This window comes from Pelophylax lessonae (assembly GCF_965119305.1).
Source record: "Pelophylax lessonae genome assembly, chromosome: 7".
Lineage (NCBI taxonomy): Eukaryota > Metazoa > Chordata > Amphibia > Anura > Ranidae > Pelophylax > Pelophylax lessonae.
In genome coordinates, this window is record NC_138774.1 from 168,133,896 (window position 1) to 168,157,400 (window position 23,505).

The 23,505-nt window shown below is 44.3% G+C and overlaps 1 protein-coding gene across 1 annotated transcript in view; it reads right to left on the bottom strand.

Annotated features, from left to right (window-relative positions):
- Positions 1-23,505, bottom strand: part of LAMP2 (lysosomal associated membrane protein 2) — a 146,693-nt gene that overhangs the window by 36,453 nt on the left and 86,735 nt on the right. Inside the window, exons 6-8 of the mRNA XM_082262518.1 lie at positions 19,571-19,693; positions 17,909-17,963; positions 13,017-13,184 (exon numbers count right to left, since the gene is read on the bottom strand). Coding sequence (XP_082118644.1) covers positions 13,017-13,184; positions 17,909-17,963; positions 19,571-19,693 — 346 coding nt within the window. The remainder of the gene's footprint in view (positions 1-13,016; positions 13,185-17,908; positions 17,964-19,570; positions 19,694-23,505) is intronic.

Sequence of the window (23,505 nt, forward strand, 5' to 3'; positions counted from 1 at the left end):
TTGAGAGAACTTGTCAGAAGTTATGCTGATAAGGGATTCAGGACTTTGGAGAGTGATAAGAAAAAAAATATGTGCTTAGGTCAAATTTCTTTAAAGGTTTCTTGGCAACAAAAAGTTTCACCTACCTCCATAATTTTTTTTCTATAGGATTTAAGGTCTGGAGACCGACTAGGCTACTCCATGACCCTAATGTGCTTCTTCTAGAGCCACTCCTTTGGTGCCTTGGCAGTACGTTTTGGGGTCATTGCCATGCTGGAAGACCCTTCTACAGTGTTCTTGCTGAGGGAAAAAGGTTCTCATCCAAGATGTTACAATACATGGCCCTGTCCATTGGCTCCTCAATGCAGCAAAGGCAGCCAGTACCTTTAGCAGAGAAACAGACCCAAAGCATCATGTTTCCAACTTTGTGCTAGACTGTAGGGAGGGTATTCTTAGGGTCATAGTTTGGCCTCATCGGACCACAGCACTTTCTCCCAATCCTTCTCTAAATCATTTAGATGTTCATTGGCATGACTGTACATGTGCCTTCTTGAGGAGGGGGACATGCCATGTTTGGAGAAAGAAAAAATGCTGACTATGACCTTAAGAACACTATCCCTACAATCATACAGGGAGGTGGAAGAATAATGCTTTGGGGCCGTTTCTTTGCCGCACTGAGGATGGGGCCATGTATTGTAAAATCTTGGATGAACAACTTCTTCCCTCATCCAGAACACTGAAGATGGGCCGTGGATGGGTCTTCCAGCATGACACAATGACCCAAAACATACCGCCAAGGCAACAAAGGATTGGCTTAAGAAGCACACCAAGCCATGGAGTAGCCTAGCAGGTCTCCAGACCTTAATTCTATAGGAAATTTATGGAGAGGGCTAACACTTCAAGTTGCCAAGTGACAGCCAAGAAACCTTAAGGATTTAGAGAGTCTGTAAAGAGTGGACCAAAATCCCTCCTGAGATGTGTGCAAGCCTGGTAACCAACTACAATAAACGTCTTGCCTCTGTGCTTGCCAGCAAGGGTTTCTCCACCAAGTACCAAATCGCGTTTTGCTTAGGAATCAGATACTTATTTTACTCACTAAACTGCAACTCAATTTATAACATTTGTATCATATGGTTTTTTCCTGAATTTTTGTTTGATATTCTGTCTCTATCATTTAAAACAGGTCTATGAAAAAATGTAGACCCTTCATGTCTTTGTAAGAGGACAAACTTACAAAATCTGTAAGGGATCAAATAACTGATTTCCCCACTGTATATCCCATGCGTTTTAACCAGCCAATTACGGAAAACAGAATGCACACCCAGAGGTATTATTCCAGCGTTTTCCTTTTTTCAGAGTCCTAGTCTGCGGATTTACAGTCCTAATCTGCTGATTCACAATCTATTCTGTAGCTGTATTTATGCAGGGGGCTTCCTTTTCAGCAGTAAGGCCTAGTACACTACAATTTTTTCATTCAACCCAGCAGGGCTGATAGCTAAGGAAGAGCTGCTGTTAAAACAGATGTTTGTTCAGTAATCTCCCCTGCTGTGCTATTGTGTTCCGACAGGGGGACACCCCCCTCACCAGAACACACTGGTCAGTGCTCTCAGCCATTAAAGGAGAGCGCTAACCTGCAGACCTCTTCCAGTCATGCCCCTTCGACAGACCAGCTACAGTACATGGTCCAAAGGTCGGCCAGTTTTTACTGAACCGGCCAATGCCGCCCAACATTCAGCGCATGTGTACTAGGCTTTAGTGATCATTTTCTCCAGTGATCTTAACACAGTGTAGTTTCTGCATAAATTACTTGAAAATGGTTCAGCAAGTAAATCATTTATGGCTTAGTGTACTGGAATCAATAATTATAACAGCATTTGGGGTATGATGTAAAATAGAGGTTTTATCCTTAAGCCAGGTACACACCATCAGTCTTTTTTCGTTCAACCCAGCGGACTGAATGAAAAAAAAAAAAAAAAAAAAACTGAAGCGTTCTAGGAGGAGCTTGCTGTACTATCAGATGTTCGCACAGCGATCTCCCCGCTGAACTATTGTGTTCTGGCAGGGGGACTGCCCCCAGCTCGCCAGATTACACCAGTCAGGCTGACTGTATGCCAATCGGTAGATGCTTTTCAGGTCATGCATTAGCATGTTACATTTAAAGAGGACACCTGAATGTTAAAAACTCTGCAGTTACCCACAAAGTTTTTCACTGGGGCTAAGGCCATTGCAGGTTTTCTTCAAACATTAGGATATATCTGTGCAATGTGTTGAATGCTCACCCCTGCTCCTTATTAGTGAATGGTCAAAACTTTCTACAAAGACTACACAAGTCACACATTATCAACCCGTCGCAAGCAATGGCATATCAATTACTTGCAAATAATCAAGCAGAGCATGAGCTGCCTAAATTATACAAGAGAATGTTATCTAATGCCAACTTTCTAATGCATTAATGGCTGGGTACCTTTCATTTTCAGGTGACAGATGTTTCCCATTTGCTTTCTGTCCTACTGACTCTAACAGGACACAGAAAGCCCACTTTCTTATATAGGGATAAAAGCTTAGAACTTCCAAAATGTTTTATTGCTGTCTCAGTAACACCCAATCCCAAATTATTGCCTGGAACACACCGTGAAGAGAAATCTATAGTAAAGCCAAGCACACATGGCCTGAATGTCGGGTGACATCGGCCCTTTCAATAGAAACCGGCCGACATTCAGTCCCGTGTGTACAGCAGCTGGTCGGCTTCTGTCAGAGTCATGAATGAAAAAGGTGTCCGATCCTGGTTCAACCTTTTCTACGAGACTATGTCTCTTGCACTTGTTAGCGACACTCTTGATCGATGTGTCGTATTTTGTTCGTTTATCTATTCCCTTACGCACTTTGTATTCTGTATTTGTATGTGTTTTCTATGCAAAACCAAAATAAAGAATTTGAAAAAAGAAAAAAGGTGTCCGAGCGGTTTCCTGATCAGTGCTCTCAGCCAATGGCTGAGACCGCTGACTGGAGTGCTCTGGCAGGGGGGCCAACCCCCGTTTAGTACAGCAATCTCCCTTGTTGTGCACCAACATTGGATTGTTAGTACAGCGGCTACGACCTGAGCAGTCGGTTTTTAGTGTGTACCAGGCTTTAAAAGCATCAGTAACAAAAAGTTCTAACCTTTTTCCACTTTATACACTAAAAAAAAAAAAAAAAAAAAAAAAAAAGCTTTACAGTATTCAGATGTGGTGACTGCATTGCGTTTTTATTTATTTTTTATTTGGCCAAGAACATTTTTAGCAAGTACAGAAAATACATGTTAATCCGGCCAGAAATGCTGTGTCATTGTCCCGTGGCCTGAAAAGACAAACCCTGTTCTCTCTCCTTTATAAACCACTGGTCCCATAAAAAACCTCCATGTACCAGAGATGAACAAAGGCAGACATGGTTGAAGTCCAGTCTCATTGACAATCAAGGCTCCTTCCATAATTACCATAGAGGAGTGTAAATATGAAGGGACAGGAGGTATAATTTTTACAGGTTAAAACAAGGGGGAAGGCGGCGGAAAAAAAAAACGAATGCAGTCCCCATATCTAAAGACTGGTAAGCTGCAGTGTATTGAAGCATAAAAAAGGATACATCCACCTTCAGGAACATGTTACAAAATCTATTTAGTGTAATATTTAACATGCTCCTATGCACCCGCCTCCCTTCTCCGACAGCAGGTAGGAATTCTCTCCTCAGGTTTTAAAAAAAAAAGAAAAAAAGAAATTGCAGCTGTGCAGGGGCTCCGCCCACACAGCGGCATCATTCAGAGCTCTGCGAATGAAAAAAAACTCTGCACACTTAAGAAAACAACCCCCCCACCCCTAAAACTTCTGATGAGACAGAGGTAAATGGAACCAAGGGAACTGTGACAGCTTCTCAAGAGTGCCCAACTATGCCCATCTCTAATCCTAAAAGCTGCAATATTGCTTCTATGAATACATCTATGAATGGAGGATTCCATCCCCTCCATTTATAGATGGTTTCATTCATAGCAGCAATAGTACAGCTTCTATACATGACAGGCAGAAAGGGTGGGCATAGTTGGGCACTCAGTGCCTGACAACGCTCACACAGCCCGCACAGGAGGAACCAAATGTCAGACACCCTGAAGAAAGGAAGGCACCAGGGAGTGCCTAGGCCAAGGGTCATTGGAAGAAGACTGCCAAAGCAGACACCTGGCCCTTGATGGTACTCAAGGTCAATTTCGGCTTAACCCCCCATTGAAGGAAGGTCAAGATCCGAGCCACCGAGAAGGAGTGAGGAAGAACCCCAAAAGACTAAGATCACGTAATGTACGTTATCCATGCACGATGGTAGATCTTCCTAGAGGTAGATTTCCTAGCTTTCAACAGTGTAGGAATCCTTGACTCAGAAAAACCCCTATCCTTCAGCACCTGGCACCTTGAAGCTTGAAGATCGGTCCTTGGGACAGCAGATTCTCCCCGAGGAAGCTGCCAAGGAACATCGGCAAGCAGCCGCACCAGATCGGTGTACCAAGCCTGGCAGCAAGGCCAGTCCAGAGCCACTAAGATGACCAGAATACTTTCTGCCTTGATCCTGCATAGAAGTCTTGGCAGAAGCTTAAGATGGGGGGGGGGGGTGTAAATCAGACAATACCAACCCCCTACAGGGCCACCAGCGCCTGGCGTCTGCCAGAGGATCCCTTGACCAAACCACAAACCTCTGGGCCTCTGTTAAGCCGAGTCACCAACAGATCCAACTTGGGGGTGCCCCACCAGGGAAACCCCTCCGGATGAAGGGACCACTCCCCTTGGTCCAACGCCTGCCGACTGAGGCAATCCGCCTGCCAATTTTCCACCCCGGGAAAGTGTACGGCGGAGAGGGCTGGAACAAACCGTTCTGCCCACCTTAGAATGCCTGCTACCTCCAGAGCTGCTTCTTGTGCCCCCTTGGTGATTGACATAAGCCACGGTTGTGGCAATGTCTGATTGAATGCGCACTGGACAACCCTGAAGACGATCCGTACAATGATCCAGACATCGCTCGGAGTTCCAAGACATTGATCGGTAGTCTGGACTCTTCCAGTGTCCAGATCCCCTGAGCAGAATGCAGATGCCTCCCCAGCTGGACAGGCTGGCATCCATGGTGACCACTGTCCAATACAAGGGGAGGAAGAATTTTCCCAGCCGAAGCACCGGAGAGCGAAGCCACCATATCAGGGACTCCTTCGTGCCCCGACTCAGCCGGATCCGATTGTCCAGAGACTGGAGTCTTGTCCCATTTGGGCCAAATTTCCCTTTGCAGGGAACTTGTATGGAACTGTGCAAACGGAACCACCTCGAAGGTAGACACAATCAGGCCCAGCAAACTGATTGCAGTCTGCAGTTTCTGGAGTTGTCCAGAGGAAGGAGCACTCTGGCTAAGGCAGAGTCCATAGTCAGGCCCAGATAGTAAAGCTTTGTGGAAGGAACCAGAACAGACTTCTGAAAATTTAGAAACCAGCCGAACTCCCACAGAGTTCGTATTGTGATCTCCAGGTTCTCCACCAGAGCAGAGGGGAACTCCGCTTGTAGAAGGAAATCGTTCAAGTAGCCATGTACCGCAATCTCCCATTAGCGTAGCAAAGCTAGCACCGGGCTAACACACTTATGAAGACTCGAGGAGCAGACGCGAGACCAAAGGGCAACGCCACAAACTGATAATGCTCCTCTCCCACAGCAAAGCGGAGAAAATGCTGGTGACCGGCACAAATTCGAATGTGAAGGTTGGCATACTTTATATCGATAAAGGCGAGAAAATCCACCTGATGCAAGGATGCCACCACCGTTTGAATGGACTCCATTCTAAACATCTGTATCAGCTCAAAGCAGTTTAGCGCCTTGAGGTTCAGGATTGGATGCACTTTGTCTTCTTTCTTGGGAACTGTAAACAGGTTTGAGTAAAAACCGTTCCAAGATCAGAACCGGGACACTCACCACCTGAAAGGAAGGATCTTGTACTGCCCGAAACAGGCCCTGTAAGCGGTCTGGGGATAGGCGCAAGTTGGAAAGAAAAAACCCTGCTGAGGGACAAGAGCAAAAAACTTGCTCTTGTAGCCGGACTGAATGACTTTGTGGACCCACTTGTCTTGCACCCGGGAAGGCCAAGGGTCCTGAAACCAGCGAAGACATCCCCCCACCCCTGATACGGGTGAGGGCCCATCTTCATGCAGAAGGAGATCTTCATGCAGAAGGAGCCTTGTCCCTGGGTCTGGAGAAGCCCGCTCTTGGCTTGCCAGACAAGGTTAGTTTGGATCCTACAGAAGAGGCCCTGAAAGGCTTTGAGCCCTTGTTAGTCGACCCTGGGGGACGAAAAAAAAAACAAAAAAACGTATGAGCTGAAACGAAAGCCCATGTCTACGACGAGGTTCCTTGCCCTTAGAAGCCTGTGGAAGAAAAGTACTCCCCCCAACCCCCGCTGTAAGACCTTTAATGAGGTCACCCAGGGTAGCTCCAAACAGGGGATCTCCTTGAAATCTGTATTGGTTTATCTGTTTTGATCTCCTTGAAAAGGAAGATCAGTCAAGGCCTTTTTTTTTTTTAAGTTTCATCCGCAGGGCAGCACTTGAGCCAAAAAAAAAAAAAAAAAACACGCCGAAGGACCACTACCAAAACAGAGGCGAGCCATCACAGGAGCCGTCTCCAAAGAGGCATCACAGATAAATTTCAGCCCCTGGACCAACTCATCCGCCAGCTCAGCAAAGGCAGGGGGGAGCTCTTCCCCTTCCAGGTCACGGTGTAGGAGTTTAGCCCACTCAGAGTTCACGACACTAGGGCAATGGCGAATACCAGCCTGACTGCTGAACCAGCCAGAGTGTACATAGTACAGGCCATAGCCTTCCATTCAGCCCCCAGATTCATTAGGATTTAGGATCCCTAAAGGCCAGGGACACTTCAACCAGAATCATGGTTGCCTTGTTTAATCTGGTGGCAAAGACCACTTCTTAAGAAGAGACTCCTCATTAGTGGCAATGCCTAGTAAAGCGCTTAGGGACCCCATGGGGACCCTTTGGTCAACCCCACTCTTTAGCATCGAGGGGACTGCTGCCTTTTTGGCAGCGTAGCTCAAGTAGTCATAAATATGAAGTCCTCTGTATCTCATTACGTACAATTAAGAAAATCTGACAAGCATGCTAATCGTTTCAGAGTTTATGGCTTGACCTACACTTTTAAAGAAAAAAATCAAAAATCTAATTATTAGAATTGCACATTGAAATGGAAAAACACAAGTACGGACAATATAATTAATAAAAATAAAACCCTAGCTATTTTTAAGGTTTAAACAGAATATTGTAAAGTAAAAAGAACCTCCAAATGTCCACTCCAGTGCATCCGGAAAGTATTCACAGCACTTCACTTTTTACACATTTCATTATGTTACAGCCTTAAATTAATTATTTTCCTCAAAATTCTACAAATAACCCATAACAACGGGAAAAAAAGTTTGGTTGGAAATCTATTTACAGCCTTTACTCATTACTTTGTTGAAACACCTTTGGCACCAATTACAGCCTCTTTTTGGAGTATGAGACTTCAAGCTTGGCACACTTTTTTTTTTTTAGGCAGTTTCTCCCATTCTTCTTTTCAGGATCTCTTCATCAGGTTGGATGGGGAGCATCAGTCAGTGCACAGCCATTTTCAGATCTCTCCAGAGAAGTTTAGGCAGGTTCAATTCTGGGCTCTGGTTGGACCACTCAAGGACATTCACAGAGTTGTCCCATAGCCACTCCTTTGTTATCTTGGCTGTGTGCTTAGGGTTGTTGTCCTGTTGGAAGATGAACCTTCGCCCCAGTCTGATGTCCAGAGCTCTCTGGAGCAAGTTTTCATCAAGGATGGCTCTGTACGTTGGTGCATACATCTTTCCCTTGATCCTGCCTCTAAAAAACATGCCCACAGCATAATGCTGCCACCACCATGATTCATTGAAGGATGGTATTGGTCAGATGATGAGCAGTGCCCGGTTTCCTGCAGACATGACGTTTGCCATTCAGGCCAAAGAGTTCAATCCTTGTTTCATCAGACCAGAGAAATTTATGTCTGGCTACTGTACTATACAAATAGTTGTTCCTTTTTGAAGGTTCTCCTCTCTCCACAGAAAAGTGCTGGAGCTCTGTCAGAGTGACCATTGGGTTCATGGTCACCTTCCTAAGGCCCTTCGCACCTGATCGCTCAGTTTGGCCGGGCCGCCCACTCTAGGAAGAGTCCTAGTGGTGCCAAACCACCTTCATTTACAGATGGAGGCTACTGTGCTCATTGGGACCTTCAATGCTGCAGACATTTTTCTGTACCCTTTCCTAGATCTGTGCCTCAATACAATCCTGTCTCAGAGGTCAACAGACAATTCCTTGGACTTCATGGCATGGGTTTTTGCTCTGACATGCACTGTTTACTGTGGGACCTTATATAGACAGGTGTGTCTTTCCAATTCATGCCCAATCGCCTGAATTTACCACAGGTGGTCTCCAATCAATTTGTAGAACCATCTGAAGGATGATCAATGGAAACAGGATGCACCTGAGCTCAGTTATGAGTGTCATGGCAAAGTCTGAATTATGTACATGTGATTTGTTTTTTTTTATTTTTAATACATTTTCAAAGAGTTCAAACAAACTTTTTCACGTTGTCATTGTGGGGTATTGTTTGTAGAATTTTGAGGCAAAAATTGAATGAAATCCACTTTAGAATAAGGCTGTAACAACAAAATGTGGAGAAAGTGAAGCACTAAAAACTTTCTGGATGCACTTGGGGAAGTGTCCCTTTAGTTTAGGCCTATTGTCAATCTTTTTACAAGAACTAAGGGAAAAATGCTACATCGAGGCAGACACAAAAATCACGTTTTAAAAAGTACAACGGCAGAACAAAAAGTTACATGGGACCTAAACCTTATAAACTATCAAAAATTAAAAAAAGTTTACATATAGGTTATGAAAGCTGTTTGAAACTACAAGAAATATCCAAGTTTTGGTATGAAAATCACACACACCCCTAAAGCACTGACATATGCAGGAAAAAAACATAAAATATTTTTCAGTTTTTTGAGGGAGGGACACAGTCTCACCTTTAAGGTATACTGCACCCTACTGAAGCATTTGACCCCAACACAATAAAAAAAAAAAAATTATATATAAAAATAATATACACACATACACAATGGATATAAAAAGTCTACACACCCCTGTTAAAATGTCAGGTTTATGTGATGTAACAAAACGAGACAAAGAAATCATTTCAAAATGTTTCCACTTTTAATGTAGCCTATAAACTGTACAACTCAATTGAAAAAAAAAAAAAAATGTAAATCTTTTAGTTGAAATAAAAATAAAAAACACTAAAATAATGTGGTTGCAAAGGTGTGCACACCCTCTTATAACTGGGGATGTAGCTGTGTTCAGAATTAAGCAATAACATTAAAAATTATATTAAATAGGAGTCAGTACACATCTGTCATCACTTAAAATTACTATGATTAACCCAAAATAAAGTTCAGCTGTTCTAGTAGGTTATTCCTGATATTTTCTTAGTTGCATCCTACAGCAAAAGCCATGGTCCGCAGAGAGCTTCCAAAGTATCAGAGGGATCTCATTGTTAAAAGGTTATCAGTCAGGAGAAGGGTACAAAAGAATTTCCAAAACCATTAGATATACCATGGAACACAGTGACGACAGGTCATCAAATGGACTAAATATGGCACAAGTAACATTACCAAGAACTAGACAACCCTCCAAAATTGATGAAAATACAAGAAAACTGGTCTGGGAGGCTGCCAAGAGGCCTGCAGCAAGATTAAAGGAGGTGCAGGAATATCTGGCAAGTACTGGCTGTGTGGTACATGTGACAACAATCTCCCATATTCTTCATAGGTCTGGGCTTTGGGGTAGAGTGGCAAGACGGAAGCCTTTTATTACAAAGAAAAGCATCCAAGCCCAGCTAAATTTTGCAAAAACACATCTGAAGTCTCCCAAAAGCATGTGGGAAAATGTGTTATGGTCTGATGAAACCAAGGTTAAACTTTTTGAGCATAATTCCAAAAGATATGTTTGACCCAAAAAACACTACACATCACCAAAAGAACACCATACCCACAGTGAAGCATAGGGGTGGCAGCATCATGCTTTGGGGCTGTTTTTCTTCAGCTGGAACAGGGGCCTTAGGCAAGGTAGAGGGACTTCTGGAAATACCAGTTAATATTGGCACAAAACCTTCAGGCTTCTGCTAGAAAGCTGAACATGAAAAGGAACTTCATCTTTCAGGATGACAAAACCCAAAGCATACATCCACCAAACCAACAAAGGAATGGCTTCACCATAAAAAGATTAAAGTTTTGGAATGGCTAAGCCAGAGCGGAATCGGATTTAAAATCTTTGTGAGTGGGCAAATATTGCCAAGTCAAGATGTGTCATGCTGATATCCTCATATCCAAAAAAACTGTGCCATAATAAAATCAAAAGGTGCTTTAACAAAGTATTAGTTTAAATAGGAAGTAAAGCCAGTTTTTGTTTTTTGGTACCTGAAAAGTAAAGGCATAATTTGCTAGTATGAATCGCATATTAGCACACTATGTGACACTTGCCTCCAAACGAAGACCTGGTCGTCCCCGTTGGAGGCCTCATCCATCTTCGCCCGTCTTTCTTCAGGGTCCACGGACTCCGGCAATCCTAGTGCCCAGAGCCGCATGAGGTCACCAACGCGCATGGGCGGCCTTTCGTTCAGCACGCATGCGCCGGTGACCTCATCAGTGCACTATACAGTAAATATCTCCTAAATGGTGCAAGTTAAGGAGACTTTTACAGTACCTATAGGTAAGCCGTTAAAAAGGTTTAGGTACAAGTTAGAAAGGGGGGTTTACAACCACTTTAGGAATGTACACACTTCTGCAACATATTACATTTTTTTTTTTTTTTTTAATTCCCTTCACCTGAAAAGATTTTAGTTTGTTGTTCAACTGAGTTGTACAGTTTATAGGTCACATTAAAAAGGTGGAAAGAGTTTTGACATTATTTATCTTTGTCTTATTTTTTTACATAACAGAAACCGGACATTTTAACAGAGGTGAGTAGACTTTTTCTATCTACACACACGGCTCAAAAAAATTAAAGGAACGCTTTGAAAACAAAGAAGATCTCAATGGGGAAAAGTATCACGCTGGATATCTATAAGGATATGGACTGGGTAATGTGTTAGGAACAAAAGGATGCCATATCGTTTAACTCCTTATTGAGGAAAAAAAAAAAAAGGAGCAGAGGATAACTGAGTAATCATTATTGTTTGATCACTCCATTCTCACTGCAGAGCCGGCGTGGCTGCAGCATAGGATCATTGCTGCATCTACCTAGCCGCCTAGCCGAGTACAATTTTTTTTTTGCATGCCCATACTTCTCTGAACTCCTTTTATGCTGGTAACTGGTGAAAAAACAGGGAATTCTTAAAACAAAAAAAAAAAAAAAAAAAAAAAAAAAAAAAAAAAAAAAAAAGGTACACAAACTGTATTTGGGGTAATTTCAGGAGCGCTTTCTAACCATTTTACTCTCAAAGTCAGTCTTCAGTGACAGGGTAAGCTCTAAGACAGGGGTGGGGAACCTCCGGCCCGCGGGCCGCATGCGGCCCGCACGATCATTCTGTCTGCCGCCCCCCCCCCACGTGCCGCTGTGTCAGAAGGAGCCGATGGCTCCGTTCTGACACTGTGAATCTCCGAAAAGGGTGGACCCGAGGCACAGAGCAGTGCGCTTCGAGCCCGCCCATTTGTGTGACAATAGCGAATGAAAATTCGCTACTGTCTCACGGATCCTCCTCCTCCTTGGCCAATGCCATTGGCCGAGGAGGAGGCGGGACACGGGAGGACTCGAAGAGATGCGGGGACTGAAGAGAGGAAGCCGCCGCTACAACAGGTAAGTCAAGTGCACTGGGGCTTGGCACACTGTTCACTCTGCATTGTGGTCAATCAGTCTGCATTGAAATTGGGCACGCTGTGATCAATCAGTCTGCATTGAAATTGGGCACGCTGTGATCAATCAGTCCGCATTGAAAGGGGGCACGCTGTGGTCACTCCGCATTGAAAGGGGGCACGCTGTGGTCACTCCGCATTGAAAGGGGGCACGCTGTGGTCACTCCGCATTGAAAGGGGGCACGCTGTGGTCACTCCGCATTGAAAGGGGGCACGCTGTGGTCACTCCGCATTGAAAGGGGGCACGCTGTGGTCACTCCGCATTGAAAGGGGGCACGCTATACCTTGATTACTGAAGGCCCCTTTCACACTTTTGTGACCTCAAAGGTCATGCAATTTTTTACAGCATTTTTTGCCGCAAAGCAATGCCTATTACATTTTTGCATACATTTTGTACGGCCACCGAATGATGTTACAAAAATCCAAATGGCCCTTCGCAGAAAAAAGGTTCCCCACCCCTGCTCTAAGACAATGCTAACAGCTCTGGACCAGGAAAGCACCCTCAAGCTAAATTTATACCAGAACCGAGTCTGGAAAACACCCTACCTGAAGTCTGTACCCTTCCACGCCCAGACATGGCACTCTAAAAGCCAGGCTAAGGACAACTGTGCCAGATACCCGTGATTGAATAACCAAGCTCTAGCAAAAAGACTTGATTTCAAGAAAATAATCTTAAATAGTAAGGGGAAAAAAAAAAAAAGAGAAGGTTTGCCTTCCACACAGCAGAGCTGAGAAGATGATGTTCATCCTAAGACATTCGGAAAAAACGGGGGTATTGCCAATAGTTTTTCTGTCTTACATTGCAGTACAAGTTGAAGCTGAAACATTTCTGTGTCCCAAAGAAATCCTTATCCCCAAAGTAGCATAAGATATATTTTCTATACAAAATTCCAGAATCCTTCAGGGTGAAGGGGAGTGCAAAGTACGCAGGTTAAGAACCTTACTGGTTCGCTAAAAATGCAGCCTAAAACTGTGAACACTACTTGTTCAGAGTAGTCTCAGGTCACAAATATATAAAAAAAAAAAAAAAAACACACCACACACCCCACACAGTATGCACACATTCTTACCTGTGCCATATGTGCCATTATGCACATTGAAAGGCTGGACTCGGACATCAAATGTATTAATGTAGAGGTCTTCAGAGACCGTGATAATCTGCTCCTTGCGGCACAGGTAAGAGTTACCCAAAGATGCTTCCCATAAACTCAGATTCAAATTTGTTTTATATGAAGGGCCTAAAAAGCAAAAAACATTACAATTAAAAATACACTTTTTTTTGGAGTACAGCTGCTTAATAATGCATGAACAGGAAATCAGGTCAAAGAATGAGCAAAAAAGCGGTTGCTGAAAGAAAAAAAATTGGATTTTTGTAAGAACCTACCGTAAAATCTTTTTCTCCGAGTCCTTTAACAGACGCAGCTCCCAATGCTTCTTCACTATTGGGTTATGCGCCATCTACAGGAGTAGACTAGGCAGTGAAAACTTTTCACTCGACATGCCTAAAGGGGCTGTCCCTCACGACATAACCTCAAGACACACTGTGCTCTCAAATTCGTTTCGTAGCAAGCAGTGAAAAGATAGAACCAATTGCATTTTAGAGGGGCGGGAGCTGTGTCTGTCAAAGACTCAGAGAAAAGGATTTTACGGTAAGTTCTTATAAAAATCCAATTTTCTCTATCCTTTGACAGACGCAGCTCTCGATGTTTCTTCACTATTGGGACGTCCCAAAGCAGTGTAGGCATGAGGGGTGGGAAAACGCAACCAACTGTTAAACGTACATCCAAGGCTAAAAAACATAGCCAACTGGATGACAAAAAAGGGTCAACCCAAATCAACAGGAGCTTTCCCCCAAACAAAAAATTCACCCCCATAAGAGAAAACCAAGTTGCTTTGTCAACAGCAGCCTGCAAATCCTTGCGGCCAAAAGGAAGCATCCGAGGATGCAAACAAATCAACCTTGTAGAATTTGGTAAAAGTGTGCACAGACGACCAAGTCGCCACTTTACACACCTGAGCAACAGAAGCCTGATGGCGAAAAGCCCAAGGAGGCACTCATCGCACTAGTAGAATGCGCCCTCACAGGGAAAGGAGGAACCTGACCCCTTAACGAATAGGCCTGAACAATTGTCTGCCTGATCCATTTTGATATGGTAGCAGCAGACGCAGACAAACCCTTACGAGATCCCTCAGGCAGGACAAACAAGGAATCAGATGACCGAAAAGACTCCATGGCTGACAGGTAAACCCTGATCACCCGAACCACATCCAGCGAATGCAAAGCAAATTCCTTGGGATGCTTGGGCTTAGCACAGAGCGAAGGCAAAATAATATCTTCATTGAGGTGGAAAGCAGACACCACCTTAGGGAGAAAAGTCTGATTAGGTCCTAGAACAACCTTATCCCTATGACCAAATAAGGTGAATAGCAGGACAGAGCCGCCAACTCAGACACCAAGGGATAGCCACCAAAAAGGCAACCTTCTGAGACAAGGCAGAGATATCTCCCTAAGATTTTAAAAGGGGGACCGTTGAAGAACGGACATCACCAAATTCAGATAGCATGGCGGCAAAGGGGATCTCCTCGGTGGAGCCAGATGATGCACCCCTTGAATAAAAGGTGCGGTTCAAAGAATTCAATACCAGGGGACATTGTAAGTAAATGGCTAAGGCCGACGCCTGACCTTTAAATCGTACCCAAAGCGTTGCTCAACTCCCTTCTGCAAGAAGGCTAAGACCCTTACCACCGAAAACGAGCGAGGATGCAACTTTTGTGACTCACACCAGGCAATATACATCTTCCAAGTACGATGATAAATCTTCCTGGAAGTAGCCTTCCTAGCTCTCAACAAGGTAGGAATCACAGAATCAGAGAGGCCTCTGTCTCTCAACACCTGGCCTTCAACAGCCACGCCGTTAAAGCCAGCGACCGTAAAGCACGATGGAAGATCGACCCATGAGACAGCAGATCCTCTCCCAGAGGCAGCCGCCAGGGAGGCTAGACGACCATCTTTACCAGGTCTGCGTACCAAGACCGGCGAGGCCAGTCTGTGGCCACCAGACTCATCGACACCTGTTCCACCGCCAACCTGCGGAGGAACCTTGACAAGAGTTGTATCGGAGGAAAGGCATAAATCAGCCGATATCAGTTCCGGGCTTTTGCGGGAGCACTAAACTACCCGATGTCCTGACTGTGTGGGTTCATCATCCATTTTCAATGTTTCCCTTACTGAAAATCAGTGCTTCCATCTTTGCACGTTCGCGTGCTGCAGCCGAGGACATATCCTCCTGACCATCTGACTGCGAGGACAGGGATCCCTCAGGGATTGGATTGTCCATGGCGACATCAAGCTCTGAATCAGAGGACTGAGAAGGCAGTGGCCGTGTCTGGGTAGCGATTTGTTTTATCACAAAGACCACCTTTGACGCCAGATTTTTCAAAGCTGCAGACAGCGATCCGGATGGTCCGGCATGCACACTAATAGTCTAAGGGGGAATTTTAACTTTGGGACTCCATTTTGCAAGTTTCAGAATAAAGATTGCATTGCCCCCTTTACATCGCGATCACGGTCTGCACCACTATACTGCGCTGTATATTGAGTCCCCTTTAAAGGCTGGCAGGAGCAAAAATGTGCCCGAGGAATACCCAAAGGAACAAATAAACCCTTACTTCATCACCTATGATAAGTAGCTGCTCTGTAGTGTAATCTCCAGCATGAAAACGTTTGACAGGAAGTGACTTATCACCACTAGAGGCCGCACACTGCCTGTGTAGCCTCAGGCTACAATAAAATGGTGCCAATAAGTATAGGAAGCTTAGGGAAAACGGCTGCTGCCCTGTCCCGATAGGCCTGGGGGATTTTTCAGAGAAATACAGCCCTGTTATCCCCAGGAGTGGGCCCACATCTATCCCTCAGAGGTTTGTTTCAGGGACACGGGGGGCGTTGCATCACTCACCATACCATGGACCGGGTGGGCTCCACTCCGAAGCAGCTCGCCTCCCACCCTGAGTGGGGGTGCTGGCAGCCAAAAGAGGTTCGCTGCGACGCTCGCAGTCTCGTCCCCATCCACCTGGGCTCCATAGTGGTGAGGCCTGGGCCGACCACAACCTGGTCACGCTCATTGGCCAGGCTGGGAGACTAAGGATCTAGATTATCCAGTGCGAAACCTCAGCCGGGCTGTCGCTTGTAGTTCACCAGGAGGATCCCCCTGACACTAGCTAGCAATAATGAGTAAAGATAAATAAACTTAAACATTCTTAAAAATAAACGGAGACCAGAGTCCCAGCGGGAAACCTAGGTCCTGCTCCTTAACTAGGCAGCAAGAAATTGATTTGAGAGCACAGTGTGTCTGGGGTTATGTCGTGAGGGACAGCCCCTATAGGCGTGTCGAGTGAAAAGTTTTCACTGCCTAGTCTACTCCTGTAGATGGTGCATAACCCAATAGTGAAGAAGCATTAAGAGCTGCGTCTGTCAAAGGACTATGGAGAAATTGATAATTCACAAAATTGTTTTCTGACAGGACATTTTTACTACCACTGACTGCATGCACTAAATTTAATTTAAGCCTAGCTGAACCCTCTCACTTAATTACTTAGATGGTTAGGCTTCATATACAGCAATAAATCCCTCCTCTTCTACCTTAAAAAACCCTGTATTGACTGCATTAAGAGAGTCTGACACTCAAGAAGCAGTCCAGCTCTCCAAAACACCCCCTGTACTTTGCACAGGGAACAAAAGCAATGTCCATTATTAGAATAGTGCTCATTAGGTGTGTTGGACCACAGGACACTCATGGGTGCAAGAGCCCTGGTCTGGTCCAACATTCCTATGTGCTGGCAGCACTATGCTTTTTCTCGCCTGCTGTAGCACTTGCAGAATACCATAAAAAAACGCCATATTTATTACTCTATATGCACACTGACTGCATCACAGTAAAAATTAGGAGGGTTCAAATGGAATTTAATTTGAAATTACTTACGTAATAAATCTTTGTGGGGAAGAGCATAAAGGGCAAGTGACTAAACATGGTGATCACACCAAACCCAGATCAACTGAAACATTCTAGCACAAGCAAGAAAGTTAGCTTGCACTTCTGATTCAGGAGCTCTAATCTTGTTAAACGTTCCTTGCTATGCTTTTCAACAGGCAAATGATTCTGAGCAATTGTGAAAATAAAAATAGGTAGCAAAGTCTGCCAATACTAGCTATCATTTCCAGCCTCCTGAAGGCTTAATGAAAACAAAAGTTTGCAAGTGGGTGGATGTTTGTGAGGAAATGTTATCCACTGGCCTAATAGCTTTCAAACATGACACTTAAAATATATCTTTTTTTTTCTATTTTCTCTCCCGAATGTGTTTAGTTTTACCTATGTATTGTTCGCCCAGTAGAGGGCGGTTGTAAGTATGTGTTATCTATGTATGGAAATTAAAAGATACCCTTCTACAAAAATTTAAAGAAAATCCAACAAGGATTTGAAGCCCTTTAAGTGAAAGGTCAATAATATGCATCCATAATAAGCTGCATGCACAAACTTGAGCGTTTTTGTTTTTTTTTGTTAACACTACTACAGCTGAGCCGCATGCAGAAAGCCCATACAAATGCACTGGTATTTAGGGACTCTACAGACTCTGTTCCACAACTAAAGTTGACAGATACACGGAACCTGGGTGTAGAGCCTGTAAACTCTGCATGTTACTCAGGGCTAAGCGCCTCTGTGAATGAGCCCTTATTCTTTCATTGCCACAGCAGGGGTGTTAAAAAGGGAAGGATCTGGACTAATTACAAATCAAAAGTACATGATTTTGCCACCTATACAGGCTAAACTTTGCCTGTACTTTACACCTGATGCTCAAATCAGGCTGAGCAATGGTTACAGAGAAGCAGGCTAATATCAAGAATAATAAAAGAAAATGGGGACAACTGTACTTACAAAATCATGTATAGAAAGCTAGATTTTTGTACCTGAACCATTGAACAGGGTCACATTAACTTCTTGAAGGTGGAAGTTCTTTTTTTTCTATATTTGGAATAAAAAACAAAAAACAAATCAGTATTGCACAGCAAAAGTTTAAGTCCAACTGAAGCTTCCAGTTAAATTATGTAAATAAAAGGGTGCTGGAGAACACTTCCCTAAATATCTTAAGCATAGTACACACGGGCCAAATGTCGGGTGGTGTTAGCTGGTTCAATAGAAACCGGCTGACCTTCGGCCTGTGTGTACTGCAGCCGGTTCAACAGAAGCTAGTATTTTCACCGGCTTCTGTTGATGGGGCATTACAGAAAAAGGTCTGAAAATTGGCTCCAGATCGGTGCGCTCAGCAAATGGCGGAGTGTATGCGCTAAAGAATTTTTACCACTAGACAAAATGATGGCTGGGCGGTGGCTTTCCCATCCTGACTGGACATCATATGACATTTTGTCAAGAAGTGCTGATCGCAGGGCCACACAGCCTATCACCAGCCGTGTCCACTGGACACAGCCGATGCCTGATCAGAGTACCGGCTACAATTGTTTTGCTAGCGGTGATAAGTCAATTTGATCACATGGTACAGACAGGGCTGATCACAGCCCATCTGTACCATGTGATTAGCTTTGACCAATCACAGCTAATCACAACAAAACAGACTGAATAATAAGTCTCATTCAGTAAAATGCTTGCTTATAGCAATAGAATGCACTGCTATAAAGCAAACAATATGTGTAAAAAAAAAAAAAAAAAAAAAAAAAAAAAAAAAAAAGGTATCACTTCTCCAGAGCAGTACAATATTATGGTAACATTATATTGCTCTAGTCACAGTGTGTGGAAAAAAAAAAAAACACTTTTTCTTTTTAAATAACTTTCATACTGTCACCAGTCGGTGTCATTGACCACTGCCACACCAGTTAGATGAGAACTCTGTACTGTACTGGTGACATTATGCAAAATAAAAAAAAAATACCCTTCATAAAAATCTGTTATGCCTCTTACCAAACACTTGGACTGTCCACTTTCAAAAAAGAGGTAATTTGGGGGATATCCCTACTGTCCTGGCATTTTAGGGTCCCAAGAAACTATATCTGTCAATGAGTCCGTCAACACATCAACTTTCAGATATATACCATAGTTTGTGGACTAACTTTCACACAGACTAATTGATATACACGGATTTGGGTATTTTCACCAAAGAAATGTAGCAGAAAACATTTTGGGCTAAAATTATGCAGAACAATTACTTTTTTGAAAAATCTAAACAAAGAAAAACGCATGTTTAAAAAAAATAATAAATTCTCAAACTTTGTTTATTTAGCAAAAAATAGAAAACCCAATAGTGAATAAATACCACCAAAAGAAAACTATTTGTTGAACACAATTATTAAAAACAAACTTAATTTAGGTACACTGTTGCATGACCGCACAATAGTCACTCTGAGTCACAAGCTGAAAATAGGCCTGGAAGAGGGGCAAAAGTGCCCTGTAAAGAAGTGGTTAAGAGATGATAGCGGTAGGTACATATTACCCCATTAGAAAGAAACTGGAGAAAGAAAAGGTTTTATAAACATTTTAAAATATAAAAACACCTAAAACTAGTACACAGAAGACAATAAAAAACATTGAACATATATTGAGATATTGCAAATACTTACAATGAAAAAGAGAAATTCAACAACAGTGGTGCCGTTAGTCAGTCTCAAGAGAGCAGTTTCATTTCCACAGGTTCCAGAAGTGTTGGTGTTGCTAGGATCAATGTTAAGTGCAGTCCAAACATTCTAAACAGAAAAGATCCACCGTTAATTAACGAACATGCAAGATAGAGCAGATCTACTCCACACCTCTTCAAACGCAAGTGTCTGATTGCGGAACTGTGCAAAAAGTGGTATGGCTAGAGATATCCCAATTTCAGCAGGTATCCTCTACCCATTATTGTCCAGACTAGTTTAGCTGACAGTCTGTTGTGCACATATACATGCACACTGAAGGGTACATTTACTAAAACTGGAGCAGACAGAATCTGGAGGAGCTGGACATGGCAACTAATTATAGCTTCTATCCTCAGCTTGTACTGTTAAATTTTGAAAACTAAAGAAAGAAGTCGATTGGTTGCAATGCACAACTGCTCCAGTTTTGATGAATTCCTCCCATATACACAGTATAGCTGTGCAGAGGGGAGGGGCACATATACAGTATAGCTGTGCTTTGAAAGAAGACTATCATAAGAGAAGGAAGCTGGACACCGGGGGGAAGGGGGACTGTCAGCGTAGCTGGAAGTGCTCTGGGGTCTCAGTCCACAGTCTACAACGATCATATGATCATAGTACAGGCAATCACACCAAGTCTACATGTCCACTAGTATGACTAATAAATGGCACCCGTTCCCATCTATGCAACTTTGAAAAAAGGTACCTGCACTACTTTGATGCAACTTTTGATGAGACTGATCATCGCACTCTAAATCACAATAGTGGAAACGTAGACTAAAGCTCCATTTCCACTAGTGCGACTTATGCAACTTTGGACAGTCGCATGACAAGTCACCGCCCATTCATTTCAACGGCAACTGTTTCCATATGTACGACTTTCAAAAAGTACCTGCACTTTAATGCAGCTTTTAATGTGACTTTGATCCCCCTTCCTCTCTCTCGCTCTCTCAGGAGAAGCTGTTAGTCTAAAGTTCTAAACAAAGCAATGAAGACAGGAGGAGGTCATTGTGAAGGATAGGAGGGGAGGGGGTGGAGGTGGGGCTGGGCAGGTCTAGGCATGTCTAAGAAAGCTTGACAACCTTATCAGGAAGTGAAATGCAGCTTAGCAAAATTTCAGATAACAGGAAATAGAGTTGTCAGTGAAGAACAGGAACAAGCTGTTTGTCCAGCTTTGATAAGACTGTCTAAGCTTCACAAGCAGCTTGGCTGAAAATGAATAATATCAAAGATAAAGATATTTAACATATTAGTAGGAAAAATTTAATTTGACTGCAGTTTCCCTTTAAACATGAGGGGTGGGAACAGCAAAAAAAAAAATCCCAAGACTATAAACAGTAGCAACAAAGCAACAAGAGCTGAACCAAAAACTGGAGCCTACCTGAAAAAAAAAAAAAAAAAAACACCCTCGAAGAGGGTCAGGTCCTCTCAACAGCAACCTGCAAAACCTTGCAGCCAAAAGAAGCATCCGCAGATGTCAACACATCCACTTTATAAAACGTAAAAGTGTGCACCGAAGACCAGGTGGCCGCCTTGCAAACCTGCATCACTGTCGGAAAGCCCAGGAGGCACTAAGCAGCCTAGTAGAGTGCCCTCAAAAAGGAGGAACCTGACCCATTATCGGATAGGCCTGAACCACCGTTTGTCTGATCCATCTGGAAATGGTCTCACAGGAAGCGGACAACCCTTTTAGAGGTCCATCCATGAGCACAAAGTCTGACTTCCTTTGACTCTGTTGCCGCCAGGTACACCCCAATTGCCCGGACCACATGCAAGGCACGTAAGGCCATTTCCTTCGGATGTTTAGGCCTGGGATACAGGGAAGGCAACACAAGGTCTTCATTCAAATTAAAATCAGAGACAACCTTTGGAAGGAACGACGGACAGGGGCGAAGAACCACCTTATCCCTGTGCATCATCAAGGTGAACTACACATTGCGCGCAGAGGCTATAGCCTCTAAAAAGTCCACCTTTTGGGACAGTGCAAGCAGGGGAGTCTCCCAAAATTTTAGAAGGAAGGCTTCTGTAGAGCTGAAAGCATCAAAATAGGATCCCAAGGCAACAACGGAACCCGCACTGGGGAGGAACCAAACCTCGGACACCCTGAAGAAAGGTACGCACCAGGGAGTGTGTGGCCAAAGGTTCTTGAAAGAAGACCGCCAAAGCCGACACCTGGCCCTTGATGGTACTCAAGGCCAATTTCTGTTTAAATCCCCTGGTCAAGATCCGAGCAACCGAGAAGGGAGCGAGGATGAGCCCCAAGAGACTCTCACCACGCAATGTACGTCTTCCACATACGATGGTAGATCTTCCTAGAGGTAGATTTCCTAGCTTTCAACCATGTAGCAATCACGGACTCATAATCCCCTATCCTTTAGCACCCGGCGTTAAAACAGCCAAGTTGTCAAAGCCGGCGACTGTAAATCAGGATGGAAGATCGGTCCTTGGGACAGCAGATCCTCCCTGAGGGGAATCAGCCAAGGAATGTCGGCGACCAGCCACACTAGATCGGCATACCAGGCCCAGAGAGGACCTATCAACCTTCAAGGCAGTTCGTATGGAACTGTGCCAATGGAACTGCTTTGAAGGTTGATACCATCAGGCCCAGCACCGCATGCAAGTCCAGAGGGGTGACCATTTGTTGAACAGCAGGAGGCGAATTGCAGCCTGCAATTTCTGGAGTTTGTCCAGAGGAAGAAGCACACTGGCTAAGGCAGAGTCCAGAGTCAGGACTAGATAGTCCAACTTTGTGGACAGAACCAGGGCAGGACTCTGAAGATTCAGAATCCAGCGGAACTCCCGCAGAGTTTGTATTGGGATCTCCAGGTTTTCCATCAGAGCAGAAGGAAACTTGAATTGTAGAAGGAGATTGTCCAAGTAGCCCAGTACCGCAATCTCCCGTTGGTGTAGCAAAGCTAGACGTACTTTGCCTTCCTTCCTGGGAACTGTAGACAGGTTTGAGTAAAAACTCTGAAATCTTTCCGAAGTCTAAACCGGGACAATCGCCCTTTGATGTAACAGGTCTTGTACCGCCCCAAACAGACCCTGTAAGCGGTCTGGGGACAGGCCTAAGTTGGAAGGAAAGAACCTTGCCGGTGACAAGGGCAAAAACTCGATCTTGTAGCCGGTCCGAATGACTTTGTGGGCCCACTCATCTTGAACCAGGGATATCCACGAGTATGGAAACCAGTGAAGATGCCCCCCCCCACTGGTGAGGGTGCACCTTCATACTGAAGGAGCCATGTCCACGGGTCTGGAGAAGCCCTCTCGGCTGTCAGACCAGGTTCGTTTGGATCCTCCAGGAGGCCCTGAAAGGCTTTGAGCCCTTGTCAGTCAACCCCAAGGGACCAAAAAAACGTATGAGCCGAAAAGGAAGACCCACATCTACAATGAGGTTGCCTGCCCTTGGTAGCCTGCGGGAGAAAGAAAAAAAAAAAAAAAAAAGGTTTTCTTATCCCCTGAGACCTTTTATGATGTCATCCAGGTTAGGTCCAAACAGGCTATCTCCTTGAAAAGGGAAGATCAGTCAAGGCCTTTTTAGAAGTCTTATCTGCAGACCAGCATTTGAGCCAAAAAGACACACCAAAAGGACCACTGCCGAAACAGAGCAGAGCCACTAGGGGAGCCACATCCAAGATAAACTGCAGCCCCTGGACCAGCTCAGCAAAGGCAGGGGGGGGGGGGGCAGATTTCCCTCCAGGTTACAGCGTAAAAGCTCAGCCCACTCGGTGAGAGCTTGTGACACCAGGGCAATGGCGAACACCAGCCTCTGTGCCAAACCAGCCAGAGTGTACATATTGCGGGCCACAGCCTCCGCCTTCCTGTCAGCCAGATCCCTATAGGCCGGGGACTCCTCAACCGGAATTATGGTTGCCTTGTTTAAT